Here is a 19,574-nt window from a genome sequence, read left to right as displayed (position 1 = left end):
AAAATTATACCCAATATTTAGCACCTTAGTTTATACCTTGAATGCAATGAAAACAAATACACAAAAATATAAATGAAGAGTAACTGTCAACCCCTAGAAATTCCTTATTATTCACAGTCTTCTAAAAAAGCATGTTTTGGATTACAACCTAACTGTCAGAATGCAATTTGTCAGCACAGAACGAGCTTACCAGGATAAAAAGAACAAACGAATCATTTTTTAAAAAAACGAAGTTCCCAATTTCCCATTTACACAGAGGAATCCAGAAGTTGCCTTGGTAACCAGAAAACATTTGCAAAACAAAGTCTGAATAAGTGGGACACAAAGTGGAGTGCTCTTTCCTTTCATGTTCTTTACCCATAGCCAGCGTTTTAAGGAAAAGTTATTAAGAGTGGCTTCAGCCTCTTCTTATTTATTCAGAACTCTTAAGTAATTTCAGCAATCCTACCAATGTTTTGAATGAAACCTGATTATGTCCCTAGGATAAATTTTTTTTTTAAGTTGAATTGCTGGGCCAACGAGAATAAATATTATAAAAGCTGAACTGAGTGTGACCCAGCATCCGGTCCACCAGTAGCGAGTATAACTTGATACTTTTTTGTCTTATAGCTGAAATATTTCTATCAAGTCATCAAATCTAATTGAAGAAAGCAGTCTGCATTCGATGATCAGGCCATGCATAGTGCCATAGATAGGACCATTTGCCCCTACCTTGAAGGCATAGTCCTACCCATGGTCTCGGGCACTCTGTGTCCAAGTATGGTTCTAGGAAAACCTGCATTAGAATACCCGGTGGTAGTTAAATTATGCAGTTTCTTGGATTACATTGCTGGTTGATGATTCAGAATCTCTTACATGTGGAGCCCAGGAATATGCATTTTAGCATTTTAAATGTGCTTAGGCTAGATTTGGGAGCAGTCTGGGCTTTACCCTTAAGAAAGCTGGTTGAAACCCACTCCCAGAGAAAAAAAAGAAAAAACAAGCAGGTCTATATTCTGCATCCTTGTCAACACAACAACATTTGAAAATTCTGCCAGTTTGGTAGACAAAAAAAGAAATCTTGTTTTAATTTGCATTTTGATTACCAAGTTCTTTTACATCTTTATTGGCCATTTGCATTTCTGTTTTTGTTCATGTCTTCTATTTGTTTCTCTCTGGAAGTGTTAGGGTAGGTCTGATTGATTTGTTGACCCCATGAGGGCTGGAACTTTGTCCTGTTCAGCAGTTTGTCGTACTGTGTATTGGCAGCTGTAGGAAGCGAATACTGTGTCCGAGGGGTCTAGCATATAATTTCTTGTATAGGTATTACCTGGTATAGTTATTGACCTGGATGGATTCTGGAGCAATAATATGCTATATCTGGTATAAAACATTTGCTGTGAAACTGCTTGCAGGGGACCTTTGGTGAGAAAGGAACACTCAGTGCCGACGTTGGGGAAGTCCGGGGTCGCCTGGGTGGGCAGCTTGCTTGCTTCCTGCCTGGCTTCCTTTCCCATGTGAACTGTCAGGTGACTTCCTCCAGTCAGTGTTGGTTCCACTCTGTGGTTTCTTCACCATCTCGCCCAATCCCCGCCAGGTAGTGCCGAAGAGCATGAACTTTGGAGACCTTCTTTTCTACCCCTGGCTCCACCCCTTGCCAAGTGTGTGTCCTTGGGCAAGTCACTTAACTGGTCTGAACTCTACTTTCTAACCTGTAAAATGGGCATAATTATACCCACCTTCTAGGGATATAGAAACAGTTGAATTAAATAACATTTGGACAGGCCCTGGAGTTCTTAGCTGGCAACTATTTAAAGACAAGACTTTTGTCTTGTTCATCTCTATTCTCTCAGCACCTGGCAACTAGTAGGTCATCAATTATTGATTAATTGTTTTGTGGAATTCATGAGAGAGGAAGACCTGGTGATTTCAGGCAATAAGACCTCCAATCGCAGGCCCAGAATTGAAAGTGATTTTATGGTACACTGTGCCTGTTGGTGAGTACTGAGAACATCACAGATGACTTCAACATTTTGTGTGTGTGTGTGATACTTCAAATCTTTTGAAAGTGGTTACTTTCCAAATAATTAGCCTATCAACAAAGTTTCTGGGATTAATAAATAATTTCCCCAAGAGTGATTAGAAGTCTTTATGCCTAAGTCTTTGCTTGAAATAAAAGACATACAGACACTCCCCAACTTACAATTTTTCAGCCTTACAATGGTGTGAAATTGTTATGCATGCAGTAGAAACTGTACTTCAAGTTCTCACACAATGATTCTGTTTTTCACTTCCAGTACATTCTTCAATAAATTATATGAAATATTCAACACTTTATTAGAAAACAGGGTTTGTGCTAGGTGATTTTGCCCCACTGTAGGCTAACAGAAGTGTTCTTGCGCACGTTGAAAGTAGGCCAGGCTAAGGTATGATGTTCAGTAGGTTAGGTATATTAAATGCATTTTCAACTTATGGTATTTTCCATTTACGATGGGTTTGTTGGGACATAACCCCGCATCATAAATCGTGGAGCATCTGTGCTAGATTTATCTGAGTTGTGCTGATGTGCTTTGTAAGCTCTCAGGCTTTGCACATTAGCAAACTTTTGGAGTAAGTTGTATGACCTTGTGGAAGTGCAAACAGTTGAGAGATGGGGTGTGAGTGGGGGTTAATAGGTTTATGCGAGTTATAGGAACAGCTGTTCTTGGACGTGTTGTCTAATAACATAAGGATAGGGCAGGAAGGAAGGAGTAGCTTTATTGTGTGATTGTGTTTGTTAACACAACTTCAAGCCCAAATCTCCTTGTGTGGTGTGTGTGGAAAACGAGGATTTTGGTTGCAATTAGTTCCAAAGTCATTAAAGGGATACTGACTAACACATCCTCACACATTTTTGTTTGAAAGATATGTTAGTTATACATAATTAGCAAGTTTGTTATAAAATTTGTGAACCTGGTTAGAGCAAAATATTCAACAGGCAAACTACATTTTGGCCTTGATCTTATTACAATAAGAATAGCATGTTTAGCAGGGTGCAGTGGCTCACCTTTAATCCCAGCTACTCAGGAGGCTGAGGCAGGAGAATTGCTTGAGCCCAGGAGTTTGAGGCCAGCCTGGGCACCATAGTGCGACCCCACCTCAAATAAATACATAAATAAGAATAGCATTTTCTTCTTCTTAGGCCCTGATAAGTAGCTAGAAGCCTTAGTAAAAGATATATTGACAATTCTAACCTCTTTTCTTATCTATTATATATACCTACTAGGTATAGAAGAAAAGAAACGTTAATTTTGAGCACTTACTATATGACAAGTATTTCTTTCTTGTTCTCATAATTTATATCTGAGATACATGAGAAATAGACAGTGTTCTTTAAATAACGCTTTGGTGTTATAACACAGTTTGCATTCTGCTCTAACCTGATTTAGTGGTATTACATGAACCATGAGATTTGATCTAAAACATCGATTAAAATAAAAGAGTGGTATGGAACAGCTATTATTAGAACTTTAAGATTTATATACTCCATATACATTATTAAAATAATAGTCTTTTGGCTATAAAATTTAGTCCCAGAGTTTCTTCTGATCTTTAAAGTTCTTGTCTCAAATTAAACATAGCATATGAAAGCCACTTTTACTCTATGCAGTATTATTGACATTCACCAACAACAGCAGCAAAAAATGAAAGAGGAGAAAAAAGCCATCTTCAGTGAAACAAAGAAATAGCCATAACCTCAAACTATGGGAAAAACCTGCCAAATACTATGAATGTGAATTATGGCGAGAAAGGGTGCTGAGAGCCAACTCATATGTCCTCCAACCTCAGGCAGGATAGAGTTTCCCTTTTAAAAAAGGGTCACAATTCTCAAATGCAAATCCAATGATCTTTTGGTTAGAGTGATGAGATCTGAAACACAGGCAAGTATGGAGGAAGAATCTGGGAATATTATATAGATATTCATTCTTACTCTAGAAGGTGGATCCAAAGAAGAAACGTTAAATACAAGCCATTTTTAGGATCAGTGATGTAGGCTCATGCCAAAGAAGATGGCCTTTGGTGAGTGGGATTCAGGGAGTTTGTTATTTAAGGAGCTTAACTATGAGCCATCCCAGACCTATTAGTGTGAAATGCTGAGGAAAGTTTATGCTCTTGAGGCTAAAGACATAATAGATGTAATGTAAAAGTATTCAGGATATAAACCCAATATGAATATTTCCTCACCTATCCTCCCGGCTACTCTGTAGGAAAGAGATGGTCATGATCAAAGATAAAATTCTCAGAAAGAAAGCATCCCACAACCTATTTGTACATATGGAGTAGGTGTCAGAGCTGAGGAACAGATATCTGAAGGCTGATGAAATCAGAGAGCACGGGGTTTACTCTTCATAATCTTAAGTATGTTATTTAAAGACAATCTTGGTTTTTTAAAAAAGAGCTTAATATTATAGAAGAGCCCAAAGAAAAAGATTACAAGACAAAGAAAAGCAAACCTGAAAAACTTCAGAAAATAAATGAAAGAGAAAAAGAAAGCCATTAAAGAGATGAAAGTGCCATTAGAAGCGAATAGGAAGGAGGAAGAAGAAGAAGAAGAGAAGGTAAAGGAGGAGGGGGGGAATAAGAGGAAGAAATGTGACTGAAAAATAACTAAGGATATAAAAATTAATGAGAGAAGGTGATGTCTAGAAAGAGAGACAAAGGAGCATCCAGTTATGCATAGTTAGAAATCCTGAAGAAGAGGAGAGAACAAAGGCAACAGAAAAACTAGAGAAAAGTTTTCTGAAACTTGGAATTACTTGAATCTGCAGATGAAAAGGACATAACTGAAAAAATTGGAAGAGCTCAATTCCAAGATATCCTCTCTTGAAGTTACTAAATGCCAAAGCTAAAGAAAGAGCCTTAAGGGCATACAGTCAGAAAATACAAGTTAACTGTGAGTGAAAATAAAATAGGTTGTTATGCCTAATACTGGACATCTGTGCTTCTAGAGTTCTTTCTTCGGCATCTCTACTCTGAGTGACATTGTCCTAAAATTTGTGTTGAAGATTGCATTGAGTGCTATCCCAATGAAGTTTCACGGGATATATTTTTTTCATTAGAACAAAATCATACAAATGTATATCTAAATTCTCCTTGGTGCGTTATCATTACGTGTGTCTTAGTTGTTTATACACAGGATAGTAAACAGTAGTTTCAGATTGTCTATAATCCCAAGGTATGTAGTATGTATAAAAAAGACAGTTTGAATAAACTGCTAAAATTCTTAAGATTGTTAGCTCTTTTAGCCCCATAATATTATTATTCCACTTATGTGAATAGTCAGACTTGGAAATTTTTAAACAAAAGCTGAATTTTAATAGGAAGAGAAAAAGAGAAGAAAATTCAAACTCAATTTAAAAGATGAAAAATGGACAGAGTGGACAATTATGATGAGTTACTGTTTTGATGGCTAAATTTAGCTTATAATTCTTTTTGCAATCAAGTGGAAAATACAGCAGGGGGTTTGGCAGACATTTTGGGTTATGTAATTTTCATTGTTCAGAGAGCAAACCTTAATGCTGGTGGAGGATATGATGCTATCTAGCTCAAGGATGATACGTAAGAATGATAATTGAATGTAGTTCCAATTAAAGATACAGGCAAAATCCTTCCCAATTTCCCGTATGTACCACCATTTAGCCGACTTAGATTTTGATATAAATGTGTTTGACTTTGATTTGCCAAATCTTGGAAAAATGACCCTTAGGGAAGTAATCTGAATCCTGACATCCACAGAGGAAGCTTCAACAGAACCACTAATTCTGACATTGTTTTCCTAAAAATTTTTGAATCGGCTAATAGATCTTTGAGGATGTGAACGTCAAAAATCCATCAAATTGATTCCAGACTTGTTAGGAGGTATGCACAATAAAACATACTAGACCTATTCTTATCATAAAGGCAAATCATAATTATTAGAACATTCTTATTATATATTCCAGATTGTTCCAAAGTTTGTTTTTAAATTTTAAACAAAATTGGTGTGTCTAGTCTATTTCTCTTTTACAAAACTATTTTGACAACATGCTGGATAAGAAAAAGACCTAGAATCCTGCAACTGGGGAAAATCATTTTGACTACTTTTCTAAAAGCCAGGTATCTTATAAACAGAAAAGTCAGAAAGAAAAATGAGAAGTTTAGGATCATTAATTCCAGTAGAGGGATATCCACTCGGGAATATTTTGTTGCTAGGCAGTGTGTTCTGAAACACCTCCAGAAAAGATCGAGGTAGGTGTTTATAGGGTCATGTGCTTAAACCACTAGGTTTGGTCAGATCTCACTTTTCCAGGTGGGGTTAGAGTACATCAAGGGCATAGTGAGCTTCCTAATTCAATTAATTTAATATGGGAAGAACTATATAAAGAATCAGTTAACCAATAGGTAATGGATTAGGTAATACTTCATTTAGGGTGAGGTTTAACCTGAAAGGCTGAGATACTAACTCAGAAAACAATTAAAAAACCACATGGAAGTTAGCATTTTCAGTCTTCAATTCAGATAGACCAAATGAGTAGAGGAACAGATCAATTAGAGTATCAGTGTAGAAAGTGTTATCAAACAAGGAGAACTAAAGTGGAAAGCTGAATTCTAGATCCTGTGGTTGCTATTGTTGTTGTTAGTTGGTTTGTTTTAAGGAGTCTCAGGCATATACTTTACAATGTCCTGTTCAATAGAAATGAGATTTCTTCCATTTGATCTATTCTAGATTAGTGGAAATTCCTCTTGAGATGTTTTACTCCAAGATAACAAAGTGATTGAAAAAAATATTTTGGTACACAGGAATGGAATAAAAGGTGTAAGTTATGGCAACAAATAAGTAAGCATTCAAGATACCCTAGAAAACTTTTAATGTGATATACAGAGGTTATTTGAGTCATTGAAGGCTGCATTAATTGTCTACAATCATTTCTGAAGTGATTGAAAACATAAGTTTAACTAAAAGCAGAAATAAATTAATTTCACAAACATCCATAAGAGCATTATGTAAACCCCAAGAAATTATATTTCACTTATTGATTCTTGCCCCCAAATCAGAATTATCATTACTAAAAATGGCTGGACACACACACACACGCACCCCACAAAAAAAAAGCATCGCTGTTTATTTTCAAATTTCTCTTTCAGCCAACAAGTATCTCCTGCTCTATAGAAAAGGATTATTATTCAATGAGATTTGAGGGTTTTTTTACCACATGAAATAGCTTCTGAGAGTGGTAGCTGAGCCAGTGCCAGGGAGAGGCATAAAGGACAGTAGAAGGGGCCTTAGCACCTGTCTCCAGTCCTCAGTGCAGGCATCTGATGTTATGTGAAGTGTCCTAACAAAGCAGCATCAACCCCTGCCTCCACAGTCATTGCTGCTCCAAGCCCCTTCTGTATAAACATTTTGAAGCCACTATTGTCTGACAGGGTCATTTTTGAGTCACCTTTTACAATCTGCGCCATTCTGTTGACATTGCCACAAAATGAGTTGGACACCGAACATTCATTTGTAGCCCAGTGGATCACACCACTACTTCACTATGCACTAGAAAAAACAGTTCATCATGATAACACAATTTAAACAATGTTCCAAATGGATTTTTTTATGAACATTTAAAACTCCATTTGGAACAACCAATTCTTTTGGACTCTTCCAGGGTTTGGATATCAATGACTGTCTATATGCACAAATATTAAATGTCTCTTCTGAACACAATGGCTAATGCCAATTGGGTATCGTCCCAGGGAATTCACGAAGATAAATGAATTTTGAGTAGGCTTATTTGGGGAGTAGGAAAAGGGTATACTTGAGTGACAAGCTAGAGGACATTCTAGACAGGAGAAAAGGCAATTGAAGATGTAGAGAGTAATGATTAAGAGCTCTGGAATCAGGCACAACAAATAACTGAAGCCCAAGATTGATAGGGAGATTTGAGTCAATCTAGCTGTTTCAAATAGTTCTAATTTTTAGATTCAAATGAACTATATTCCATGGGCTTAAAAAGCTTGCCGATGTAGTCACAGAATTATTTGAAGATTTTTAGAAATTATGGAGCATGCTATAGAGATTCCAGAACACAAGAAATGAGCAAGAGTCAACAAATTAACAAACATTTTTTAACACTACTATGTTATGCTAGACAATGATGCATAAGACACAGTCCCTGTCCACAAGGAGCTTGAAGTCTAGGAGGGAGGAAGAGGAAAATGGAGAGGCTTTGTTGGAAGTAATTTTTCAAATGAATGGAACTTCAGTGAGAAGTAAAGTTTTGCTACACTGGAGATGAGAAAGAGGAAAAATAACTTTCTTTAGCCATAGACTGAAGATATGATGACTCTGTAAGGAGTCCAGTGAGCCTAGGTTTTTAAATTTCACCCCATAAAAGAAAGTATATTCTCCATTTTCCAAAAAAGAAAACGTATGTGCAAGATAACGAGCTAATATTTTTGATACAAGCCCTAAAAAAGAAACTGATAAAGGATAATGGTCAGTAAGCAATTAAGAAAAAGTCAGCATTGATATTACCTTAAACTAATTTCATTCACTTTTCTGATAGCATTTAAAATTTTATAGATCAAATCAATTCAATTTATTTTTTTATTGCTCAAACGATCTTTGGAAATATAAAGAGAAATTGAAGGCATATAAATGTACTTGAATTGAAGTCAATTGTTAAATACCCATAACTGTTACCTAACCGGGTGGAGAGCAGAGGTGGTCTTCTTGGAATGTTGTTGGTCTGCCCTGCTGCTCCGTGTCTTACACATTGTTTGGATGAGAATATACAAGATATTTTCATTTGTAGATAGCACAAAATTGAAAACAAGATCAAGCTCCAATAGATTGTAATGTTGACATAAAAACTAATCAAATGCAGTCATGAAGTAAACTAGTGTGTGTGTGTGTGTGTGTGTGTGTGTGTTTGTGTGTGTCCCAAAGAAATTCCATAGCATGGGTAAGGGCTGGAGCAAATCTGGTATAATAACACTTCATGTGATGTGCTATTTACTGGCAATATTAGGTTTAGATTGCCCAGGTTCCAGGAAGTAATACATCCAATGTCCTTGGCTGTGATTAGGCTACTTTTAAAATAATATATTCAATTCAAGTGCCAGAGTACCATATTTAAAAAGGATTTTGATAAACAGTTGCAAAGGCCCAGTTGAAAGGAATCGAGATATTTAGTCTTAGAGAACATGCTAGTTTAATTCAGGGATGTAGATAGGATTGGCATTAATCAAATATGCCTTTTACAATAGTACTTTGTCTGAGAGGTGGAGGACAATTGGAAGGGACAAGAGTAAATATTGAGACTAGAAGGGAGAGACTGCAGTAACCCAAGTGAGAGGTAAAGGATATTTGGCTACTGAGGGAGATACAGATAAGTGGAGAGAAATCCAACGAGAGTAGGATGAGTTGGATATCCATCCATGGCACACAGAAGGAGGGAAAGAGATACGGTTGTTTTGGGAACATTATGTACAAGATGCTGGCAAGGCATTTTAATGACAGTGATCAGTCAAACTGCTGGACATTCTAATTTGGTATACAGAACAATTAAGAGATAAGGATACATGAGGTATCTGAATAAAGTGAATATCAACAGTGACATTAATATGACCCTTTACACTTGGCAGATCACTTCAGCACTCAGTAACTCAGTTGGTATTTAATATAACTCCCTGCAATGAAGCAGGTCTTAATATGGCATTCTAGAAACATGAAAATCAAAATTACTTCATGTAAATTTGCTTAAGGTTTTAACACTAGTAAGTGACAGAACCAGGACTTGAAACCAGGCTATCTGACACCAAATTCTGAGATTTTTGGTGTGTGATTTTTATTACACTATAGAGCCTATGCAATGAGGATTTGAGCTGTAGAAGATGAGTTTCCAAGGGGAGGAGATATGGTCACCATAGCTTAGGACACACCTATTTTTAGGGACTGCAAAGAAGAGAGCAGAGTAAAGGAAAAAGCCATAGAGAAGGAGAAAGTGACTGGAGAGTATTTGGCCCTAGAAAGCAGGTGGTGGGCAGAGGGTGGTGAGCTCCTAAAGTGACGGAATGGCTAGCATTTTCAGATATTACCTAGAGGATCAGCATGTTCATTGCTAAGAACAAATCACTTTCTTTACTGCACATTTTGCCTTTCTCATTTCATGCTCATTCTCATTTCACACATTGTGGCTTTAGATCCTGACTAGATTGTAAGTTCCTTGAGGGCAGCATCCAGGTCTTATTTTCCTTCTTGTCTCTGTACTGCCTAACACAGTTAGGCATATAGGAAATATATAGGCTAATGGGAAACATGGAAGCTGTCTGCATGCAGGTGATTAATCATCACTAAAATTTTTCCAAAGGCACAGTCACTAGTGCCAAAAGCACATTTGTTTAAAATGTGTGCTTAACTTTGAATGAATCTGCCTAAATGGTGCCATCTGTTCTTAGGCAGTTTCAGAAACATTTTAATACAATTTTACCTTTAAAAGGACAAATGTAGGGCCATGCCTATGAGACATAAAGACATCCTTAAATAAACACAGAGCAGACACCAGCACATCCAATCACACTTAAAAAGCTCCACATAAAGAATGTTTTCTGAGGTTTAAGAAATTTTTATCTAAGAGGACACCAACTGCTACTTCATGCAGAAAATATTTATGAGACGTTACAAAACTGTAGGCATGGACTCCTACAGCATATTACTGCATTTTAATTACAGACTCCAGAATATACAATTTTAGTTTATGTGAATCTCATATTCCTTTGAAATGGGTACACTCTACCAATATTCATTTATGGCTCACATTTTATGGTGGTTTCAGAATATCAGTTTCGAAGCTGAAGACAGCTGTTGAGAAGTCTCCATGTTATTTGTTTATATTGATTGTCAGTTTGACTTTTGTTACAGTATTGTAGGATTTATTGTTGCGCGACTATCACAGTGAAATGAAACCCATGTTTAAGTTCTGCAAATAACTTACAGTCACTTCCAAAACACCTCAACTTAGGTTCTAAATTTGAGTTTGCGGTTTTACATGCACAGTTATTTGCTGATCCGCTTTAGCAGGCAAAATCACACACTGGCCAGGTTTGGGCACAGTTATTGTGGCAACAAGTAATGGGTCAATTTTTCGGCCTGTTTAACTCACTAGCTACATCATCATCACCAAAACTATGCCAGCATTTTGACATCTGTTTATTTTGCTAGTTGGTGTAAATCAACTCTGGTGTATATCAAGAATTTATATTTACAGAAAGAATTTCTGGTTGAATTACCCTTCAAATATGTTACCCTGTCTGCATACATGTGCATCCATATTGAAATTTTTTGGTTAAATCTCATTTTGCAAAGGTGGAGATCTGAACATATTTACTCATATGAATACGCATTTGGAATATTTTTAGTTTTTTTGTTGTTTGACAGGATGATACTACTAACTTGTCACTTGTATCTTGAATCAGATTACTTTCTTTCTTGTTCCAAAAAATGTAAAACACAAAAAAGTACAGAGAATAATGTGACCAACATCCATGTTTTCCAATCCAGGATTCACTTCTAATAATTTTTAACTAAATGAAAAAGAATATTGCAGATAAAGCTGAAGTCCCTTTCTTGGCCTTTCATTTCCATCCCTCACAAACTCAACTGCTATCATTAATTTGCTGTATCCTTCTGGTCCATGTTTTTGTACTTACTGACCTAAGTTATAGCTTCATGAATGATAGATAATATTGCTTTTTTAATTATGTAAATTCTATCATAGTGTTCATATCATTATTTAACTTGCTATTTTTTTCTCAGCATTCTATTTTAGAAATCCATTTATGTCAATCTATCCAAAGTTGCTTTATTTTAACATCCCCGTAATTTGCATTATCTCAGTTTACTAATCTTTTCTGCCACAGATGTCTACTTAGGTTGTGAGTCTTGCACCAATATCTTGCTATCCCTAATAATGTTGCAATGAAAGTCCACATAGATATGTCCTTATCACATATCATGCATATATATATATATATATACACACACACATATATATGTATACCTGCCCAAGATTTCTCTCTAGGAAATATATCTAGTAGTTTATTGATGGCTGTGGGTTATACGTATTTGGAACTTTGCCATATATTTTCAGATTGCTCTCAAAATTTATTCTTAATTTATATTTCTACCAGCAGTACATAAAATTTCCCATTTCCTTATATCTCCAACGACATGTATTTTGTTAGACTTTATTTTTTAAACCTTATGGTTCTAAGTTATGTGGTTCTGATTATGTATAAATTTGAGTATTTTTTCAAATATTCATTAACCATTTCCAGATTTCTTCTTTATGAGTTACCTAGTCATATTCTTTGCTTACTTTTTCTCACTAATTTGCAAGAGTTCTTTATTTATGTATTTATTTATTTATGTATGTGTTTATTTTTGAGATGGAGTCTTGCTCCGTCACCCATGCTGGAATGCAGTGGCATTATCTTGGCTCACTGCAACCTCTGCCTCCCGGGTTCAAGGTATTCTCCTGCCTCAGCCTCCCAAGTAGCTGGGATTACAGGCATGCACCACCAATCCTGGTTATTTATTTATTTATTTATTTATTTATATTTTGAGTACACATGGGGTTTCACCATGGTCAGCTGGTCTCAAGCTCCTGATCTCAAGTGATCTATCCACCTCGGGCCTCCCAAAGTGTTGGAATTACAGGCATGAGCCACCGCACCTGGCCAAGTTCTTTATTTATTATTAACGGTTTGTCAGCCATATGTATTGCAAATATCTTCTAGTGTTTTAATTTTTTGGTGGATTTTATCACACAGAAGTTTTTACATTTTGGATTATCTTGGTCAAATAGTGTAAATCAATTTATTTTTGTGTTTTATGTCTTAAAGTATCCATTACCTCCTTGGGTTGATGACAGTATACTTCCATGTTTTATTGTATTGGTGCTAAAGTTATGCTATTTCACACTTAAAGCTTTAATCTATTCTGGAATTTCTTTGTGTGCATAGTGTAAGGAAGCAATCTAAGTTTATTTTTTTCAAGATGGATAGCTGGTTATTCCAGTACCATTTATTAAATCAGTGCATCCTTTCTTCACTGTGGTATGATGTCACCTCTGTCCCATACAGAGCTCCTCAGTGAGCACAGCATGTCTCACTGTCCCAGCTCTCTGCTCCTACACCAGCACCACACTGTTCTAATTACTGTAGCTTTGTGGTATACCTTGATAGATGGCAGGAAGGTCTCCTTTCTTGTTCTTCTTTCACAGAATTACTTTTCATTTTTTTCTTTTTCTTTTTTGATGGAGAAACTTCAGTAAGGAAGTGTAAACAGCATTACTTTTCATTTTATTTGAAGATTTCTCTTCTGTATGCCATTTAGGATCAATTTGTCTTTTTTCTATAAATAAAACCTGTAGCATTTTAATTTCAATTGCATTGAATATATAGGTTAATATATAGACATTTACATATAGATTAATTTTGAGTTTTCCCATCTATGAAATGGTGCATTAATATCCTACATACCATTTATTCCAGGTTTCTTTGTTCTTTAATATTATCTTACCACTTTTCCTATAAATTACACATCCTTTAGAAAATTCATCCCTTATTATTTCATTGTCTTTCTTGCCATTGTGAATAATATTATATTTTCTGATTAATTGTTGCTCTGAGTTATTAGAACCTCATTGATTTTATATATTCATCTCACATCCAGCAACCACACTAAACTTTTTAGTTCTTAGCCATTTGTTTGGAGATGCTCTTGCATTTTCTATGTTGACCACCATATATTTTTGTACATAATGACATTTTTAATTTCTTCTTTTCCTACTATTATACCATTTCTTTTTCTTGTTTATTATATTGTCTAGGGCCTCCACTTTAGTGTTGAGCAGTAGCAGTGATGGTAGGTTTCTTTGTCTGTGGCTTTTGTTTACAATTGTGATCATGAATTTTTCTGATACACACATTCTCACCTCTTTTCCCATGAGATTAACATTAAGCATTTTCAAGCATTAAGCCAAGGTTAATGCCTGGATTATAGACAGTAATGAAATAAAGTTATATTAGCAAGAGGACTCGATCTACACCTCATTAGAACTCTTTTCTCACTTTCTGAGTCAACCCATCCACGTTTGTCATCCGTAATCCAAGAGATAATACATTCAAAAAACTTACTTGAAAGGTCTCAGTCACAAGTGGTTTTGTTCCAGTTGACAGTTGGCTTCATGAGAAATGTCTTGTCACTAGAAATATTGTTTTAAATCTTTCGATATTCTTCAAAATTTTTCATTGTTCAAATAATTTTTGTTTTGCAATTTTTTACAGACTCCTATGAACCAAGCTTCAACTCGTTCCCACTGCATTTTTACTATTCATTTGTCAAGTAAGGAACCAGGATCTGCAACAGTACGACATGCCAAACTCCATCTGGTTGACCTGGCTGGTTCAGAGCGAGTCGCGAAGACTGGAGTAGGGGGCCATCTTCTAACAGAGGCCAAGTATATCAATTTGTCACTGCATTACTTAGAACAGGTAAAATGGGCAGAGTGGGATGTATTAATAACTATAGCTACCATGTGTTGACCACATACTATGTATCAGGCATTCTATTAGAATTTTTTTAATTATGATAAAATATATGTAACATAAAATTTGCCATTTTTTAAATATATAACTCAGTGGCATTAAGTACATTCATAAAGTTATATAACCATTTGACACTATCCATTTCTGAAAGTTTTTTATAATCCCAGACAGAATCTTCCCATTGCCCTATATTCTAGTCCCTGGTCATCTCTACTCTACTTTCTGTCTCTATGAATTTGCCTATTCCAGATGTCTCATGTAAGTGGAATTATGCAACATCTGTCCTTTTGTGTCTGGCTTATTTCACTTAGCATAATGTTTTCAAGATTCATCCATGTTGTAGCATGTACCAGAATTTCTTCCTTTTTTAAATTGAACAATATCCAATTGTATGTCTATGTCACATGCTGTTTATACATTCATCTCTTGATGGATACTTACATTGTTTCTGCCTTTTGGCTATTGTGAATAATGCTGCCAGGAACATTGGTATATCTACTAGCATTTCGTATATACCATTTTGTTGAAACCTCGCAACAGCCCTAACACCTTTTTCTTGTTTATTATATTATCTAGGGCCTCCACTTTAGTGTTGTAGGTGTTAGTTACTATCCCCATCATACGGATTTAAAAATTCAAGTCTTCCAAAGGCCTTCCCACAAGGTTACCCAGCTAGGGGAGGGTGAGGATTTGAACCTAGATTTACTTGGCTTCACAGCCTATACCTTTTTCCACTTTTTGTCTTACTGCTTTATTGTAAAATTTAGTAGTTGGTATAAATAGAGGTTACAAATGGCTTCCTTTTGCCTGTTTTCAGGCTAGTAGATTAATGATGGGAACATGACTTTGAGATAACTGACATGTTTTCTGCTTGGGGAGACTTCATTTAGTTGGTAATTTTGACCCCGTGATGATTCTCTTAGCCTTGTAGCTTTCCCTTCCTACTTCTACCCCAGGCTGATTACAATCTACCCCAGTATGTGCTCTATTTTTAATTTCTGAATTTAACACCAGGGAAGAGAACACTCATCTGAATTTAGCTAAATAGATCTTTCAGGAAAAAAAATTCATCTCTAAAATGAGGGGATTGAATTGGATGATTTCTCAAGTTCCATTTAGCTTTGTGAGTATAAGGGCTGTGAGCTGAATGTTAAAGATGGCAACTACTTCCAAATTCTAAAAAATAAAATAAAATAAGAAATAAGAAACATGATCAAAAATTGGAATGGAGAAGTACAGAGTCTTGGTGAGGCAGAAGGACTTGCTAACGAATGTTGCAGCTAAAAGATTAGAGGGGAAAAAATAAAACCTTTTTTTAACTGCTTAATGAATCCTTCTGAGACTGATGTTGCCTTGATGTTAAATGCTATGTAATCATCACATTGGCTAAAAAAGCAGATGGAGAGAAACCTAAAGGACCCTATCTGAACAAGGTGCACATGGCCAGACTCCAACCAGATGAATCCCAGTCAGGCAGCACCCAGAGATTAAGGCCTGCCTGATATTCAGATCATTCTAGTGTTTTTAACAAGAGTCAGCATTCCTAAGCTCTTTCTTGCTCAAATATTACACACTACTTATACTTAACAGAGCTTTTTACTTAATAGAACACTTACAGAACATTGATATGAAAACATAATGGACTGTATTCAAAGAAATGTGTCTGCTTGTTTCGGATGGTAGCACTGTCTGTTTTAATTTCCATTATATCCATCTGTTCTTACAAAATTATGTTCATCAGTTGAATCAGACTTCCTACCAATTGTAATCACTCAAGAGAAATGTTCTGCCCTTAATTCTTTTTTTTTTTTTATTCCATAAGCCTTTGCAAGCTGCTATGTGTCACTAAAATTATTCCTCTCCTCACATTTCTTCTCTTCAAAATTCTTATGACAGCCTCATGTGAGTAGTTTTGGGGGCTATGTGGCATTGCATTTTCTATATCATTAATTTGTTTATCAAACAAATACTTATAATGACCTACCATGTGCTGAGGGCTGTACTAGGCACTGGAGCCAAGTGTGAACAAAATAGTAACAGTCCTTTCCCCAAAGACCTCATGGTATAATGTAGGCAGACATGAATTAAAGACATAGTCTTTAGGTATGTGGCTGTAAGCCAGGTGAGAGCAGTGAAGAGAAAGTAAAAGGAATGAGAGGAGCTTGTAGCAGGGTATCTGACTGAGACTGAGGAGGTGAGAGTTGATGATGGTTTTCTTAGGGCTTGATACCAAGCGGAGGAATGAGTAGAGGCAAGCCAATCAAGGATGGGGTAAAGCATGTCAATTAGTGGGAATTGCGAGCCTGTCAGCTCTTAGCTCCAGCCCAGGGGGATGAATTTGCTCAGGGTCTCAATGACATTCCTGTGTCATTGCCCCTTGGTCTCTGTAACTGATGTTTCATTTTCACCCACTGCATCACTCCAGCTGTTAACCATTTACACTGATACACAAGTGTCTTCACAGGAAAAGAGGAGGTTCAACATAAGATAATGGAGAGAAAAGAGATTAGTGGGAGAGGAAAGAAGAACATAAATATGGAAAAACTAGTCTGTGAACGTGGAGATGTGAAATCTAGGAGTAGCTGCTAGAGAGCAAGTAGGTCGATAGAAGAGAAATTTTTGAATTTCACACAGAAAGAAGAGAAAACCAAGGAATACATAGGAATAAGAATAATAAATAGAGTGGGAAGATATTTAATGAATAACAAAATTCAAGGACTTTTGTTAATCAACTTCTCTTTATGTAGTACTTTATTATGGGACTAATGAGACTGGAAGTGTGACACAATTTACTTTAATTAGTTTCATTCATTCATTCATTCAACAATTGTGATTGAATGTTTACTGGGTGCTGTGAGTTACGTTAGATACTGGGGATAAATGAATGACTGAGAAGTAGGAGGGGCTATCATGTTAGCAGAACAGCAAAGCATACAAATAAATACTTAGCAATACAGTAATTTAAAACCTGTAATAGAAATCCATATGAGTGTTGGTAATCAATTATAACCCTATCCCCTCTTTCTCGGTTTTAATATATAAGATAGAGATGGAATGGGAAACCATTTGGTGACTTGCTTTACCTTAATTAGTCTACATTGGTTCCACAAATTCCATGCAGCATTATAATTACTCTTTTGGCCATAACTGTGAGACTTCACACCTGCTCAAAGAGTGCAGCCTCTCTGAGTTGAATGTACTTTATTGTGTTCACAAGTAAATCACTTTCTTTTTGCCAGAGTATGGTTGGTTTTGGAGTTCTCCATGTATATGCAGTACTTTTTCCAAAAAGTTTCCTCAAAGACATTTTAAGCCACAATAACAGGGTACATCTTGGCCTTAGAAACTGAGTTCATGGGAGGAAAAGGGAAACATACATACTTGTCCTAAATCTCACCGAGTGCTCCTGGTGTGACCCACAGCCTCTATCAGCCCAAACATCAACTGAGAAACCACTGCAAATGAAGTGCTTGCTCTGTACTGCTACAGAAATCAGAATCAGAGTTGCCTTCGGCCATTATTCAACATAACTGGGACTTTTCCAGCGTTTTAGTTTCCATTTGGCTTCCACTGAATGTGTTGTGTTCAGGAGAAAAAGTAATGGTGTCAGTGCCAATTGCAACACTCCAAATTTTGTCAATTTTCATAGGATAATTTTCCAAACACTTCTGAACTCTTTTTTTTAAAGTCTTTAACTCATTAAATAGTAAATAGAATTATTGATTGCAGGCACAGTTTCTAGGTACTTGGAGATATTATTAAGCATAATGTGAGGTTCCACTCCTTGTCAGTTAGAGAATAACTTCAGGAATATTAACCATTGTATTTGTACATGCAATCTAAGATGGAAGGAAACAATAAAAAAGTCAGGTTTTATGACCACCCCATTTTCCTGTGCCTTTCAGATCCTTTGGCTCCTGCCCGATTTAAGAACTCACAGCAGCCCCACAAAGAATAATCTACCTCTGCCTCTTTCCTGAATACCTGCCATTTCTGGGTCATTCCAAAGTTTTACATCTGCTCCAAGTGGGCTGGGCTTATAGTGTTCCTAAAGCTCCTTGTGAGCTGATAAGATACCTTCTCAGGGTCCTCTTCTAAAGAAATGGCCCAGGACTGTGTTTATATGATTCAAACATTTCATAAAGAACATTTCATAAAGAACGTTTCCTTCTATATCACTGAGTGCTTTTATGCTTACTGAGAACTAGTCCAGAAATGATCTCTATTAATCTTTAAAATATTTCTGTGAGATAGACATTCCAATACCACATTTATAAGTGAGGGAACTGAGGCTCACTTTATTTAAGAGGCTCACTTTATTTAAGAGATTTCCCTAAGATGACTGCCTTCATTTTCTCCATTTTTAAGACCATATTTTCTAATCCATAATCCCAATTTGATCTCTAATTCTTTTTTTTTTAATTTTTTTTTTATTATACTTTAAGTTCTAGGGTACATGTGCATAACGTGCAGGTTTGTTACATATGTATACTTGTGCCATGTTGGTGTGCTGCACCCATCAACTCGTCAGCACCCATCAATTCATCATTTATATCAGGTGTAACTCCCAATGCAATCCCTCCTCCCTCCCCCCTCCCCATGATAGGCCCCGGTGTGTGATGTTCCCCTTCCCGAGTCCAAGTGATCTCATTGTTCAGTTCCCACCTATGAGTGAGAACATGCGGTGTTTGGTTTTCTGTTCTTGTGATAGTTTGCTAAGAATGATGGTTTCCAGCTGCATCCATGTCCCTACAAAGGATGCAAACTCATCCTTTATTATGGCTGCATAATATTCCATGGTGTATATGTGCCACATTTTCTTAATCCAGTCTGTCACTGATGGACATTTGGGTTGATTCCAAGTCTTTGCTATTGTGAATAGTGCCGCAAGAAACATACGTGTGCATGTGTCTTTATAGCAGCATGATTTATAATCCTTTGGGTATATACCCAGTAGTGGGATGGCTGGGTCA

General features: G+C 36.3%; 1 protein-coding gene across 1 annotated transcript in view; it reads left to right on the top strand.

The window, feature by feature from the left end:
* KIF6 (kinesin family member 6) overlaps positions 1-19,574 on the top strand; it is a 382,690-nt gene that overhangs the window by 114,109 nt on the left and 249,007 nt on the right. Inside the window, exon 7 of the mRNA XM_033217053.1 lies at positions 14,341-14,547. Within this exon, the coding sequence (XP_033072944.1) occupies positions 14,341-14,547 (207 nt within the window). The remainder of the gene's footprint in view (positions 1-14,340; positions 14,548-19,574) is intronic.

The sequence above is a fragment of the Trachypithecus francoisi genome, unplaced genomic scaffold, assembly GCF_009764315.1.
Source record: "Trachypithecus francoisi isolate TF-2019V2 unplaced genomic scaffold, Tfra_2.0 Lachesis_group10, whole genome shotgun sequence".
Classification (NCBI taxonomy): domain Eukaryota; kingdom Metazoa; phylum Chordata; class Mammalia; order Primates; family Cercopithecidae; genus Trachypithecus; species Trachypithecus francoisi.
Note: the sequence above shows the minus strand (reverse complement) of the source record. Positions and strands in the feature narration are given on the sequence as shown.